Consider the following 16,125-nt stretch of genomic DNA (forward strand, 5'->3'; position numbering starts at 1 on the left):
TTGTAAGAATTATCAGCAATAATAATGGAGGATGGTAAGAAGTATAAAACCAGTTCAGTCACTGGTCAGAAGTTACAGAGGCAGCAGCAGAGTCTGTGATGAGACAGTGTAATGGTTTCCTGCCTCGTGGTGTGGAACGTCCTTCTGCACATATGACTGATAGACATTGTCAGCCTCTACTGCCGTGACTCTCTGTCTCCAATCTTATGGGTGACAACTTCCAATTTCACAGGAACCTCCATTTTCACGTCTGTCTGCCTTCAGTCCCATGGCCATCTGCCCCCATTCCTACAGCCGTCCGCCCTCCCCCATTCCCAGCCCTATGGTCATCTGCCCCCAGCCCTATAGCCGTCTCCCCCATTCCTGTGTCCGTCTTCCCCCAGTCCTATAATCCTCTGGGGATATCCTTCCAGTATGTGACCTGTGGTGGGCTGCCTCTGAGCCGTCTCTTCTGAGGATGGTCCTCTATGATTATGGACGTCGTCCTTGCATCGCTCTTGCTCTTCGCGGTGTGCTCGGAGCGGCCTGTTTCTTCCATCGCTTACTCATCCGCTTCCTCAACACAGAAAATCAATATCTAATTCTAAGTACCGAACGCGGCTCATTCTACTGATGGAGGACTCCAAGGATGTGTCCCCCGCCGGTCTGTCACTACCGGGGGGGGGGGGGGGAATATATCCTATATAGGGGCACAAGGACGGGAGGAAGTATTATAGTAGTTATGCGTTTCAGGGAAGAAACTGCACCTCACACCTATGGCTGATACTAGTGCCGCTAGGCTAAATAAAAAACACATCAGAATTTTGTGTATGAATTGATCAAGCCATACTGCCCCATGTACCTCGTGCCGGTATCTGATACACATGGGTCCCTACACTAAGTCCACACCGTGCCAGTCAGTGGCCACCAACCCCGCAGGCGTGCACAGTCAGGGAACGGGGGCCATGGGACGGCCCTGCGACCCCCATGCCACAGGACCAGACCCAAAAACACCACACCAGAACCCGGCCAGCACCGCCGGCGGAGAAGGTCGCCCCCATGCTCACATGTCTGGACCTTATGTCTTCCCCATTCTGTGAGAGCAGCAATGGTAAGTGTAATACCATATCCATACTTGTGTCGTTTGGGGGCAGCCTTCCCCGCCGGTGGTGCTGGCTGGGTTTTGGTGGGGCTTTTTGGGTCTGGTCCTGTGACATTGGGGTTGCAGGGCCGTTCCATGGCCTCCCTTCCCTGCACGTGCACGCATTGTGGGGTTGGCGGTCGCTGACCGACACGGTGTGGAGTTAGCGTAGGGACCCGTGTGGACCAGAGGATCTGCGCGGTGGTACACGGGGCAATATGGCTTGATCAATTCATATACAGACACTCTGGTGTTGATTTTTAATATAGGCCTAGCGGCATTAGTATCAGCCATAGATGGGATGTGCAGCCGTTCCATTCTCTCCAGTTCGTGTATTATAGTAGTTATATTCCTGTATATAGGAGCAGTATTATAGTAGTATATTCCTGTATATAGGGAGCAGTATTATAGTAGTTATATTCCTGTATATAGGAGCAGTATTATAGTAGTATATTCCTGTATATAGGAGCAGTATTATAGTAGTTATATTCCTGTATATAGGGAGCAGTATTATAGTAGTTATATTCCTGTATATAAGAGCAGTATTATAGTAGTTATATCCCTGTATATAGGAGCAGTATTATAGTAGTTATATTCCTGTATATAGGAGCAGTATTATAGTAGTATATTCCTGTATATAGGAGCAGTATTATAGTAGTTATATCCCTGTATTTAGGAGCAGTATTATAGTAGTATATCCCTGTATATAGGAGCAGTATTATAGTAGTTATATTGCTGTATATAGGAGCAGTATTATAGTAGTTATATCCCTGTATATAGGAGCAGTATTATAGTAGTTATATTCCTGTATATAGTAGTTATATTATAGTAGTTATATTCCTGTATATAGGAGCAGTGTTATAGTAGTTATATTCCTGTATATAGGGGCAGTATTATAGTAGTTATATTCCTGTATATAGGAGCAGTATTATAGTAGTTATATTCCTGTATATAGGAGCAGTATTATAGTAGTTATATCCTTGTATATAGGGAGCAGTATTATAGTAGTTATATCCCTGTATATAGGGGCAGTGTTATAGTAGTATATTCCTGTATATAGGAGCAGTATTATAGTAGTTATATTCCTGTATATAGGAGCAGTATTATAGTAGTTATATTCCTGTATATAGGAGCAGTATTATAGTAGTTATATTCCTGTATATAGGAGCAGTATTATAGTAGTTATATTCCTGTATATAGGATGCAGTATTATAGTAGTTATATTCCTGTATATAGTAGTTATTCCTGTATATAGGAGCAGTGTTATAGTAGTTATATTCCTGTATATAGGGGCAGTATTATAGTAGTTATATTCCTGTATATAGGAGCAGTATTATAGTAGTATATCCCTGTATATAGGAGCAGTATTATAGTAGTTATATTCCTGTATATAGGAGCAGTATTATAGTAGTTATATTCTTGTATATAGGAGCAGTATTATAGTAGTTATGCGGTTCACGGAAGAAAAAGAGTGCTGCACCTCACACCTATGGCTGATACTAGTGCCGCTATGCTAAATAAAAAACACATCCGAATTTTGTGTATGAATTGATCAAGCCACACTGCCCCATGTACCTCGTGCCGGTATCTGATACACATGGGTCCCTACACTAAGTCCACACCGTGCCGGTCAGGGGCCACCAACCCCGCAGGCGTGCACAGTCAGGGAACGGGGGCAATGGGATGGCCCTGCGACCCCCATGTCACAGGACCAGACCCAAAAACACCACACCAGAACCCGGCCAGCACCGCCGGCGGAGAAGGTCGCCCCCAAACAGCACAAGTCTGGATTAGGTATAGCGCTCACCATAGCTGCTGCAAACAGAATGGGAAAAGACAGGAGGGATTAAAACCATGTGCACTCAGGTGTCTCCTGCTAATTGCGGTCATGTGGGTCTCACCAGGAGGAGTGCAAAACACGGAGAAAAGAGAGAAACAAAATGCGGTTCACGGAAGAAAAAGAGTGCTGCACCTCACACCTACATACAGAATTCTGATGTTTTTTATGCAGCCGAGAGGTACTAGTATCAGCCATAGGTGTGAGGTGCAGCACTATTTTTCTTCCCTGAACCGTATTTTGTTTCTCTCTTTTCTCCGTGTTTTGCACTCCTCCTGGTGAGACCCACATGACCGCAATTAGCAGGAGACACCTGAGTGCTCATGGTTTTAATCCCTCCTGTCTGTCCCATTCTGTCTTTGATAGCTATGGTGAGTGCAATACCTTATCCAGACTTGTGCTGTTTGAGGGCAGCTTCCTCCGCCGGTGGTGCTGGCTGGGTATTGGTGTGGCATTTTTGGGTCTGGTCCTGTGGCATGGGGGTTGCAGGGCCGTCCCATGGCCTCCCTTCCCTGACTGTGCACGCCTGCGGGGGTGGTGGTCGCTGACTGGCACGGTGTGGACTTAGTGTAGGGACCCATGTGTATCAGATACCTGCACGCGGTACATGGGGCAGTGTGGCTTGATCAATTCACATACAGAATTCTGATGTTTTTATGCAGCCGAGAGGTACTAGTATCAGCCATAGGTGTGAGGTGCAGCACTCTTTTTCTTCCCTGAACCGTATTATAGTAGTTATATCCCTGTATATAGGGAGCAGTATTATAGTTATATTCTTGTATATAGGAGCAGTATTATAGTAACTAGATTTGCATTTCCAGGGAAATACATAGTGCTTGAAAAGAGCGCCTCTTTACCAGTGACTTCCTTTTAACTTTAATCCTGGGTGCCGTCCCTTTAAGAGCGACTTGGGTCCCATCCCTTTAAGAGCAACTTGGCTCCCGTCCCTTTAAGAGCAATATGGGTCCCTTTAGGAACGACCTGGGTGTCTTTAAGAGCGACGTGGGTCCCTTCGCTCTTAAAGGGACCCAGGTCGCTCTTAAAGGGACCCAGGTCGCTCTTAATGGGACCCATTTGGCTCTTCAAGGGACCCAGATCACTCTTATTGAGACCCAGGTCGCTCTTAAAGGGATCCAGATCGCTCTTAAAGGGACTAATTTCAATCTTAAAGGGACCCATTTCGCTCTTAAAGGGCCCCCTGTCGCGCTTAAAGGGACCCAGGTCGCTCTTAAAGGGACATAATTCGCTCTTAAAGGGACCCAGGTCGCTTTTAGAGGACCCCATGTCGCTCTTAAAGGGACCCAGGTCGCTCTTAAAGGGATCCAGATCGCTCTTAAAGGGACTAATTTCAATCTTAAAGGGACCCATTTCGCTCTTAAAGGGCCCCCTGTCGCGCTTAAAGGGACCCAGGTCGCTCTTAAAGGGACATAATTCGCTCTTAAAGGGACCCAGGTCGCTTTTAGAGGACCCCATGTCGCTCTTAAAGGGACCCATTTCGCTCTTAAAGGGACCCAGGTCGCTTTTAAAGGGACCCATTTCGCTCTTAAAGGGACCCATTTCGCTCTTAAAGGGACCAAGGTCGCTCTTAAAGGGACCCAGGTCGCTCTTAAAGAGACCCATTTCGCTATTAAAGGGACCCAGGTCGCACTTAAAGGGACCCATTTCACTCTTACAGGGACCCAGGTCGCTCTTAAAGGGGCCCAGGTCGCTCTTAAAGGGGCCCAGGTCGCTCTTAAAGGGGCCCAGGTCGCTCTTAAAGGGGCCCAGGTCGCTCTTAAAGGGGCCCAGGTCGCTCTTAAAGGGGCCCAGGTCGCTCTTAAAGGGACCCAGGTCGCTCTTAAAGGGACCCAGGTCGCTTTTAAAAGGACCCATTTTGCTCTTAAAGGGACATATTTCGCTCTTAAAGGGACCCGGGTCGCTCTTAAAGGGACCCATTTCGCTCTTAAAGGGACCCACTTCGCTCTTAAAGGGACCCAGGTTGCTCTTAAAGGGACATATTTCGCTCTTAAAGGGACCCATTTGCTCTTAAAGGGACCCAGGATGCTCTTTAAGGGACCCAGGTTGCTCTTTAAGGGACCCAGGATGCTCTTTAAGGGACCCAGGACGCTCTTTAAGGGACCCAGGACGCTCTTTAAGGGACCCAGGATGCTCTTTAAGGGACCCAGGACGCTCTTTAAGGGACCCAGGACGCTCTTTAAGGGACCCAGGACGCTCTTTAAGGGACCCAGGACGCTCTTTAAGGGACCCAGGACGCTCTTAAAGAGACCCAGTTCGCTCTAGCAACATGAGTCTCTTTAAGAGCGACTTGGGTCCCTTTAAGAGCAACATGCGTCCCGTCCGTTTACGAGCAACTTGGGTCCCGTCACTTTAAGAGCGTTTTGGATCCCTTTAAGAGCTACATGGGACCCTTTAAGAGTGACTTGGGTCCCGTCCTTTTAAGAGCGACTTTGGTCCCTTTAAGAGCGACATGGCTCCCGTCCCTTTAAGAGCGACTTGGGTCCCTTTAAGAGCGACTTGCGTTCCTTTAAGAGCGATCTGAGTACTTATAATGGTAAAGATCATTGCTCGGTTACCATGACAATCTTCCTCATGTCAGTGAGACAAAATCATTAAGGACCTTCCATATATTACATCTTCTATTGGCCAATAGTGGACATGTGACTGTGGATGGTGTGATACATTGCCTGACAAAACCTTAGAGTTCCTATTGGCTGCTATTTTTCAGCTATTTGCATATGTGCTGTGATTGGCTGTTAGCGGTTAGTGTGGCCATTATTTGCAATGGGCCATTATTTTCTATGGGAAATTTGGGGTCGTTTAACGTAAATTTCTTAAAAACAACAAATCCGATCGAAACGAAAAATAGATAGCACACCACACACCGCCGAGGGCTTCGAAACGCAGTTTGAATGGAGTCTGTGCGCAAAGTGGTTCGGGCTGTATTACGCGCAGAAAAATGGCTAGAAGAAGAAGAAACGGAAGAAGAAGAAGAAGAAGAATACGGATTACAATATAGGGATTTTCAAGCACTATAATTATATCCATGTATATAGGGGGCAGTATTATAGTAGTTATATTCCTGTATATAGGAGCAGTCTTATAGTAGTTATATTCCTGTATATAGGAGCAGTATTATAGTAGTTATATTCCTGTATATAGGAGCAGTATTATAGTAGTTATATTCCTGTATATAGGGAGCAGTATTATAGTAGTTATATTCCTGTATATAGGAGCAGTATTATAGTAGTTATATTCCTGCATATAGGGAGCAGTATTATAGTAGTTATATCCATGTATATAGGGAGCAGTATTATAGTAGTATATCCCTGTATATAGGAGCAGTATTATAGTAGTTATATTCCTGTATATAGGAGCAGTATTATAGTAGTTATATCCCTGTATATAGGGAGCAGTATTATAGTAGTTATATTCCTGTATATAGGGAGCAGTATTATAGTAGTTATATTCCTGTATAGAGAAGCAGTATTATAGTAGTATATCCCTGTATATAGGAGCAGTATTATAGTAGTTATATTCCTGTATATAGGGAGCAGTATTATAGTAGTTATATTCCTGTATATAGGAGCAGTATTATAGTAGTTATATCCCTGTATATAGGGAGCACTATTATAGTAGTTATATTCCTGTATATAGGAGCAGTATTATAGTAGTTATATCCCTGTATATAGGAGCAGTATTATAGTAGTATATTCCTGTATATAGGAGCAGTATTATAGTAGTATATCCCTGTATATAGGAGCAGTATTATAGTAGTTATATCCCTGTATATAGGAGCAGTATTATACTAGTTATATTCCTGTATATAGGGGCAGTATTATTGTAGTATATTCCTGTATATAGGAGCAGTATTATAGTAGTTATATCCCTGTATATAGGAGCAGTATTATAGTAGTTATATTCCTGTATATAGGAGCAGTATTATAGTAGTATATTCCTGTATATAGGAGCAGTATTATAGTAGTTATATTCCTGTGTATAGGAGCAGTATTATAGTAGTTATATTCCTGTATATAGGAGAAGTATTATAGTAGTTATATTCCTGTATATAGGAGCAGTATTATAGTAGTTATATCCCTGTATATAGGAGCAGTATTATAGTAGTATATTCCTGTATATAGGGGGCAGTATTATAATAGTTATATTCCTGTATATAGGAGCAGTATTATAGTAGTATATTCCTGTATATAGGAGCAGTATTATAGTAGTTATATTCCTGTATATAGGAGCAGTATTATAGTAGTTATATCCCTGTATATAGGAGCAGTATTATAGTAGTATATTCCTGTATATAGGAGCAGTATTATAGTAGTTATATTCCTGTATATAGGAGCAGTATTATAGTAGTTATATTCCTGTATATAGGAGCAGTATTATAGTAGTTATATTCCTGTATATAGGGGGCAGTATTATAGTAGTATATTCCTGTATATAGGAGCAGTATTATAGTAGTTATATCCCTGTATATAGGAGCAGTATTATAGTAGTATATTCCTGTATATAGGAGCAGTATTATAGTAGTTATATCTCTTTATATAGGAGCAGTATTATAGTAGTTATATCCCTGTATATAGGAGCAGTATTATAGTAGTTATATTCCTGTATATAGGAGCAGTATTATAGTAGTTATATTCCTGTATATAGGAGCAGTATTATAGTAGTTATATTCCTGTATATAGGGGGCAGTATTATAGTAGTTATATTCCTGTATATAGGAGCAGTATTATAGTAGTTATATTCCTGTGTATAGTAGCAGTATTATAGTAGTTATATTCCTGTATATAGGAGCAGTATTATAGTAGTTATATTCCTGTATATAGGAGCAGTATTATAGTAGTTATATCCCTGTATATAGGAGCAGTATTATAGTAGTTATATTCTTGTATATAGGAGCAGTATTATAGTAGTTATATTCCTGTATATAGGAGCAGTATTATAGTAGTTATATTCCTGTATATAGGAGCAGTATTATAGTAGTTATATCCCTGTATATAGGAGCAGTATTATAGTAGTATATCCCTGTATATAGGAGAAGTATTATAGTAGTATATCCCTGTATATAGGAGCAGTATTATAGTAGTTATATTCCTGTATATAGGGAGCAGTATTATAGTAGTATATTCCTGTATATAGGAGCAGTATTATAGTAGTTATATTCCTGTATATAGGAGCAGTATAATAGTAGTTATATTCCTGTATATAGGAGCAGTATTATAGTAGTATATTCCTGTATATAGGAGCAGTATTATAGTAGTTATATTCCTGTATATAGCGGGCAGTATTATAGTAGTTATATCCCTGTATATAGGAGCAGTATTATAGTAGTATATTCCTGTATATAGGGGCAGTATTATAGTAGTATATTCCTGTATATAGGAGCAGTATTATAGTAGTTATATTCCTGTATATAGGAGCAGTATTATAGTAGTTATATCCCTGTATATAGGAGCAGTATTATAGTAGTTATATTCCTGTATATAGGGGGCAGTTCCTTTCCACTTATCTATCACTGTACTTCTAATTTATTCCAGGACTGATCATCCATGAGGGACCTTCGGTTTTTCGGATATTTAAGCGATGGCAAGCAGTGAACCAACAATGGAAAGTTCTCAACTATGACAAGTCTAAAGATTTAGAGGATCAGAAATTAGGAACTAGCCAACGTACAACCCAACGCACTTCAACCCAGACTAATAACTCCACCACGACTCCTGCCGGCACAGCAGATGGTCCCACGCCGGCGGACAGTGGTGGGCATGGCGGTACAATGTCTGACCATCACTGTGCTTACACTTTATTTCACATCCTCAGCCATATTAGATCCCACGAACAGAGGAGCCACACTAGTACTAACAGAGAGTTTGTCATGCGGGTGACCACCGTCTGAGGTTCCCTGATGGCTTTCTCGGGGGATGTGTGCCTTGTCCTGAAAACCATTGCCTCAGCTAAACCTTCTCCAGGGCGGAAGGTGTCAGAGGTAGAAGCCGGTGCAGCCTGCTCCATGGTTTATCCTAAAGTGCAATACTGACGGTATCCTGAACACAGACGCAGTAGCATGATTATGGCAACCAAATCCATATGGGGAGAGATGAAGCGACCTCATGCAACGTCCATCAATCAATAGCTTCTGTATATGGGCTAGTAGTCGCCACTGTTACCAGTCTCTATATACAGGATAATAGTCGCCACTGTTACCAGTCTCTATATACAGGATAATAGTCGCCACTGTTACTAGTCTCTATATACAGGATAATAGTCGCCACTGTTACTAGTCTCTATATACAGGCTGATAGTCACCTCTGTTACCAGTCTCTATATACAGGATAATAGTCGCCACTGTTACCAGTGTCTATATACAGGATAATAGTCGCCACTGTTACCAGTCTCTATATACAGGCTGATAGTCGCCACTGTTACCAGTCTCTATATACAGGCTGATAGTCGCCACTGTTAACAGTCTCTATATACAGGATAATAGTCGCCACTGTTACCAGTCTCTATATACAGGATAATAGTCGCCACTGTTACCAGTCTCTATATACAGGATAATAGTCGCCACTGTTACCAGTCTCTATATACAGGATAATAGTCGCCACTGTTACCAGTCTCTTTATACAGGATAATAGTCGCCACTGTTACCAGTCTCTATATACAGGCTGATAGTCGCCACTGTTACTAGTCTCTATATACAGGATAATAGTCGCCACTGTTACCAGTCTCTATATACGGCTGATAGTCGCAGCTGTTACCAGTCTCTACACAGCATAAGCACAAAAGCATTTTCTGTTACTTGTTTTTTGATAAAATAGACCCTGAGTATTTTTATTGTGGAGTTTTGTCTTTTTTAGTTTGGGTTCTTCCCCTTAAAGGAGAACTCCAGCAATCCCATAAAAAAATTAAAAAGCACAAAAACAATATAGGTGGACTAACTGACCCCTACCATATGTTTGTCACCTTTCCCACTTGTCTACTTTGTGTGATGTAAGTGGTGGGTGGGGTTACAGCAGAGATCATGTGGCCTCTGTCTCAGAAGGGAGGGGAGAGGAGTGGAGACAGAGTGGAGCAGGAAGTGAGGAGTCAGGATGTGCTTCAGACAAACGGCCAATTCACGGAATAGAAACCTATTACACACAAGCTCAGATTATGGGCCGGGATTGGAAAGGGTTAAATCGCTCTTAAGTAGAGTTCTTCTTTAAGGTTTTAAGTGACTGCAGCTCAGAGTCAGTATGCAGCAGGTAAAGCCTGTGCCCTTCTCTTAGTATCAGGAGTCTGGCCCGGTTCTCATGTTCTTGGATTACAATGCTGAAATGTATTAATCTTTAATCTTTTTTATAATTATTCGGCTCACACAGGAGGATTGTGGGGGATCGGAAGCCCCTTATAATTCTCCAGTATTAATGCCCAGCGACAGGTTGTTATCCCCAGAGGTAAAAATTATTCACATCACGTTGTAATAATGAAGGATTATTGTCCGTATCCAGCACCGCCGGAACCTCCACGGTTTAGAGGGATTGTTTTCACAACCACAAGAACTGGAGAATGAGTCACATGTCCGAATCCTCGGAATCCATGGAGGACGAGTCTCAAAATCAGCCCAACCCTTCTGTACATTCCCCCGGTTCTCCAGGAAATCCCTCTGCCGGGTCCCATCTATTCGCAGGCAGAGTATCTCTGTACGCCTATTACGCCCTTTGTTTTTTTTTTTTGTTTTTTCATTTCCCCAAAATCAGGAATGGGGGAGGGTAAGGGATGGATAAAGTAACACGTTATATTCCTGAAATTTGGTCCGGGCCTTAACCTCTTAAGGACGGAGCCGATTTAGTTTTTTTCGCTTTTTCCTCCTTGTGCATAAAAGGCCATAGCAGTTGCATTTTTTCACCTAGAAACCCACATGATCCCTTATTTTTTTGCATCACTAATTGTACTTTGCAATGGCAGACTTAATTTTGCATAAAATATGCTGCGAAACCAGAAAAAAATTATATGCGCAGTGATATAGAAAAAAAAAACACAATTCTTTTTCTTAGTTTTTTTTTAACGTTTTTACGCCGTTTGTCCTATGGAAAAACTGACATGTTATATATATATTCCTCAAGTCAGTACGATTAAAACGATATGCAACATAACTTTTATATTATTTGATGGCTTTTAAAAAAACAACCTTCTACAGAAAAAAAAAATTCTTTAAAACTGCTCCATTCCCAGGCTTATAGCGCTTTTATCCTTTGGTCAATGGGGCTGTGTAAGGTGCCATTTTTTGCGCCATGCTGTGTTCTTTCTATCGGTACCTTGATTGCATATATGCAACTTTTTTATCGCTTTTCATTTCAATTTTTCTGGATTTGATGCAACCAAAATGCACAATTTTTGCACTTTGGCGGGTCTTTACACTTACACTGTATACCGTGCAAGATCGGGAATTTGATAAATTAATAGTTTGCATGATTACGCACGCGGCGATACCAAACATATTTGTTTATTTATTTTTTATTTATAAAATTGGAAAAGGGGGGTGATTCTGACTTTTATTAAGGGAGGGTTTTTTTTTTTATTAATGAAGACATTTTTTTTTACTTATACAATAATTAGAAGCCCCCTGGGGTCCTTCTATATACACAGCACTGATCCCCCCTGGGAGACTCCTATATACACAGCACTGATCCCCTATACACGCAGCACTGATCCCCCTGGGGGACTCCTATATACACAGCACTGATCCCCATGGGGGGCCCCTATATACACAGCACTGATCCCCCTGGGGGACTCATATATACACAGCATGAATCCCCCTAGGGGAGCCCTATATACACAGCACTGATCCCCCTGGGGGACTCCTATATACACAGCACTGATCCCCCTGGGGGACTCCTATATACACAGCACTAATCCCCCTGGGGGACTCCTATATACACAGCACTGAGCCCCCTGGGGGACTCCTATATACACAGCACTGATCCCCCTGGGGGACTCCTATATTCACAGCACTGATCCCCCTGGGAGACTCCTATATACACAGCACTGATCCCCCTGGGGGAGCCCTATATACACAGCACTGATCCCCCTGTGGGACTCCTATATACACAGCACTGTTCCCCCTTGGGGACTCCTATATACACAGCACTGATCCCCCTGGGGGACTCCTATATACACAGCACTGATCCCCCTGGGGGACTCCTATATACACAGCACTGATCCCCCTGGAGGACTCCTATATACACAGCACTGATCCCCCTGGAGGACTCCTATATACACAGCACTGATCCCCCTGGGTAACTTCTAATTCAACTATACTAATCTCTCATAGAGATCAATGTAGCTGTATAAACACAGCACTGATCCATGAGATTAGTGCTCTATTGCTGCAGACCATTGCAATAGAATACCGAACCGAGATCAGCGTCATTCCGACGCTGAGGCCCGGCCCGGTAAGACCAAGGGATCCACTCCTCCGCGATCGCATTGGTCAGAGTGACACATTGTACCATGTGAGTGGGTGAATTATCAGACGAGAGACGCCATCGGTCAGACTGACACATTGTACCATGTAAGTGGGTGAATTATCAGACGGGAGACGGTCAGACTGATAACACTGACTTACCCCACAAACCCCAACTGGAAAAACAGAAGTAGTAGCAGAGCAGAGTTTGTTATTGTTTCTCTTTTTTGATATAACGACCGTTTCTACCAAATGGCAAAGTCGGCTCTGCTGCATCTGTGTGTCTGTTACATGGTCGGACAGCCCTGGAGTCTGTGTCCCGGAATATATTATAATATACGGGAGGCTGAAGCTACGCTGGAGATTTTTAGTAAAATGATACAAATGGCTAAATCCTTTATTTGGTTAATGGTGAATGCAATAAAAAGAAAAAGTCGGCCGTTGTTCTTAATAGGAGCCGTCCACGCTTTCTGTACATTATCAGCAGCGCCATAATTTACTGGCAACTGCGCCACATTCACCGGCTGACCAAAAGTTACTGACAGCAGATGGCAGCCTGAGCCGCTGACACCAGATGAAAGTGCTGCCACCATTATATTATCTCAGCCTGAATTACAAGGGACTCACTAAGAGGGAACCCCAGAAAGATGGCCGGAGACTCTGCCCCTCTGATTATGTTCTCTTTGCAACAGGTTAAACGTTTTGTGCTTTTGCTGTCACATTAAAATCTGACACAACAATGCGTTGAGTTGTTAGGTGTCATGGACCCTCACAGGGGAGTCTTCAGGTGTCATGGACCCTCACAGGGGAGTTGTGACGTGTCCTGGGTGTTCGCGGGGTGAATCATCACACATCCTGGGTGCTCGCGGGTCGAGTCGTCACGCGTCCTGGGTGCTTGCGGGTTGAGTCGTCACACGTCCTGGACGCTCGCAGGTTGGGTCGTCACGCGTCCTGGGTGCTGGCGAGGCGAGTCATCAGACGTCCTGGGTGCTCACGTGTCGAGTCGTCACGCGTCCTGGGTTGAGTCGTCACGCGTCCCGGACGCTCGCAGGTTGGGTCGTCCTGTGTGCTCCTTTAAGAGTAACCCTTAGAACAGGGGTGGGGAACCTCCGGCCCGCGGGCCGCATCCAGCCCCTGACACCTCCGGAGGCGGCCCGCGGCATCCCTGTGACATGCGCTGCTCTGGAGGAGAAGGAGCCGGCATTCACAGCTTCCTCCTGTGTCTGTGACAGTTACCAGACACAGGAGGACGCTGTGTATGCCGGCTCCTTCTCCTCCAGAGCGGCACACGTCTTCTGCGGTTTGCGGCTCTCCTGTCACGTGCGCCGCGGTGGTGAGGCAGGAGCCGGCATACACAGCATCTTCCTGTGTCTGTGCCGGCTCCTTCCCCAACAGAACGGCGCACGTCTTGTGACTCCTGCGGACCGCGCGCGATGACGTCATTTCACTGCGCGCCGCCTGCAGGAGAAGACCGGCACAGAAGAGAGGAGGGAGAAGAGGACCTGGATAGCGTGGGAGCGGAGGAAAGGTGAGTGGGATGTTTATTTTTATTTTTATTTGGGGCAGGCACTGGGGATTAACTAGGCCACCAGGGACATGACTGGGGGGGATGGGGGGTTAAGAAGGCCACCAGGGACCTGACTGGGGGGTTAAGAAGGCCACCGGGGACCTGACTGGGGGGTTAAGAAGGCCACCAGGGACCTGACTGGGGGGGTTAAGAAGGCCACCAGGGACATGACTGGGGGTATTAACTAGGCTAGCAGGGACATGACTGGGGGTATTAACTAGGCTAGCAGGGACATGACTGGGGGTATTAACTAGGCTAGCAGGGACATGACTGGGGGGATTAACTAGGCTAGCAGGGACATGACTGGGGGATTAACTAGGCCACCAGGGACATGACTGAGGGGGTTAAGAAGGCCACCAGGGACATGACTGAGGGGCTTAACTAGGCTACCAGGGACATGACTGGGGGGTTAACTAGGCTACCAGGGACATGACAGGGGGTTATCTAGGCTACCAGGGACATGACTGAGGGGCTTAACTAGGCTACCACGGACATCACAGAGGGGCTTAACTAGGCTACCAGGGACATGACTGGGGGTATTAACTAGGCTAGCAGGGACATCACAGAGGGGCTTAACTAGGCTACCAGGGACATGACTGGGGGTATTAACTAGGCTACCACGGACATCACAGAGGGGCTTAACTAGGCTACCAGGGACATGACTGGGGGTATTAACTAGGCTACCAGGGACATGACTGGGGGTATTAACTAGGCTAACAGGGACATGACTGGGGGTATTAACTAGGCTAGCAGGGACATGACTGGGGGGATTAACTAGGCTACCAGGGACATGACGGGGGGTTATCTAGGCTACCAGGGACATGACTGAGGGGCTAAACTAGGCTACCACGGACATCACAGAGGGGCTTAACTAGGCTACCAGGGACATGACTGGGGGTATTAACTAGGCTAGCAGGGACATGACTGGGGGTATTAACTAGGCCACCAGGGACATGACTGAGGGGTTAACTAGGCCACCAGGGACATGACTGAGGGGTTAACTAGGCCACCAGGGACATGACTGGGGGGTTAACTAGGCTACCAGGGACATGACGGGGGGGGGGGGGGGGTTATCTAGGCTACCAGGGACATGACTGGGGGTATTAACTAGGCTAGCAGGGACATGACTGGGGGATTAACTAGGCTACCAGGGACATGACTGAGGGGTTAACTAGGCCACCAGGGACATGACTGAGGGGGTTAAGAAGGCCACCAGGGACATGACTGAGGGGGTTAAGAAGGCCACCAGGGACATGACTGAGGGGGTTAAGAAGGCCACCAGGGACATGACTGGGGGGTTAACTAGGCTACCAGGGACATGACTGAGGGGCTTAACTAGGCTACCAGGGACATGACTGAGGGGCTTAACTAGGCTACCAGGGACATGACTGGGGGGTTAACTAGGCTACCAGGGACATGACGGGGGGCTGACTATGCTACCAGGGACATGACGGGGGGTTATCTAGGCTACCAGGGACATGACTGAGGGGCTTAACTAGGCTACCAGGGACATGACTGGGGGTATTAACTAGGCTAGCAGGGACATGACTGGGGGATTAACTAGGCTACCAGGGACATGACTGAGGGGTTAACTAGGCCACCAGGGACATGACTGAGGGGGTTAAGAAGGCCACCAGGGACATGACTGAGGGGGTTAAGAAGGCCACCAGGGACATGACTGAGGGGCTAAACTAGGCTACCACGGACATCACAGAGGGGCTTAACTAGGCTACCAGGGACATGACTGGGGGATTAACTAGGCCTACCAGAGGCATCATTGGGTGTGGGGGGGGGGGGGTAATTAGGCTACCAGGGACATGACTGGGGGCTTAACTCAGGCTACAGGGTATCACTAAGGATTCACATCAGGTACAAGGGGCATCACAGAGGGTTAACTACAATAGCAGGGGCATTAGGGGAACAATAACTTTGCCTTGCCCCGGGTGCTGCAAACCCACGCTACCCTGCTGCGCACGGTATGCGGCCCTCGAATGATTTTATAAATGCCCGACCGGCCCTCGACATGGAAAAGGTTCCCCACCCCTGCCTTAGAATGTTCATGTCTTCCTGGTTGCTGGGGGAGAATACTTCTGGAGAGGGAAGGATTCCTTCTAGGTTAGAAAATGGACCGGTGACTCTCCAGCAAT

General features: G+C 45.3%; 1 protein-coding gene across 1 annotated transcript in view; it reads left to right on the top strand.

Moving 5' to 3' along the window:
• Positions 1-9,800, top strand: part of MARCHF4 (membrane associated ring-CH-type finger 4) — a 50,461-nt gene extending 40,661 nt beyond the window's left edge. The window contains exon 4 of the mRNA XM_069984802.1: positions 8,507-9,800. Coding sequence (XP_069840903.1) covers positions 8,507-8,862 — 356 coding nt within the window. The 3' untranslated portion in view covers positions 8,863-9,800. The remainder of the gene's footprint in view (positions 1-8,506) is intronic.
• Positions 9,801-16,125: the final 6,325 nt, after the last annotated feature.

Source organism: Dendropsophus ebraccatus, chromosome 9 (assembly GCF_027789765.1).
Source record: "Dendropsophus ebraccatus isolate aDenEbr1 chromosome 9, aDenEbr1.pat, whole genome shotgun sequence".
In the NCBI taxonomy this organism is placed as follows: Eukaryota; Metazoa; Chordata; class Amphibia; order Anura; family Hylidae; genus Dendropsophus; species Dendropsophus ebraccatus.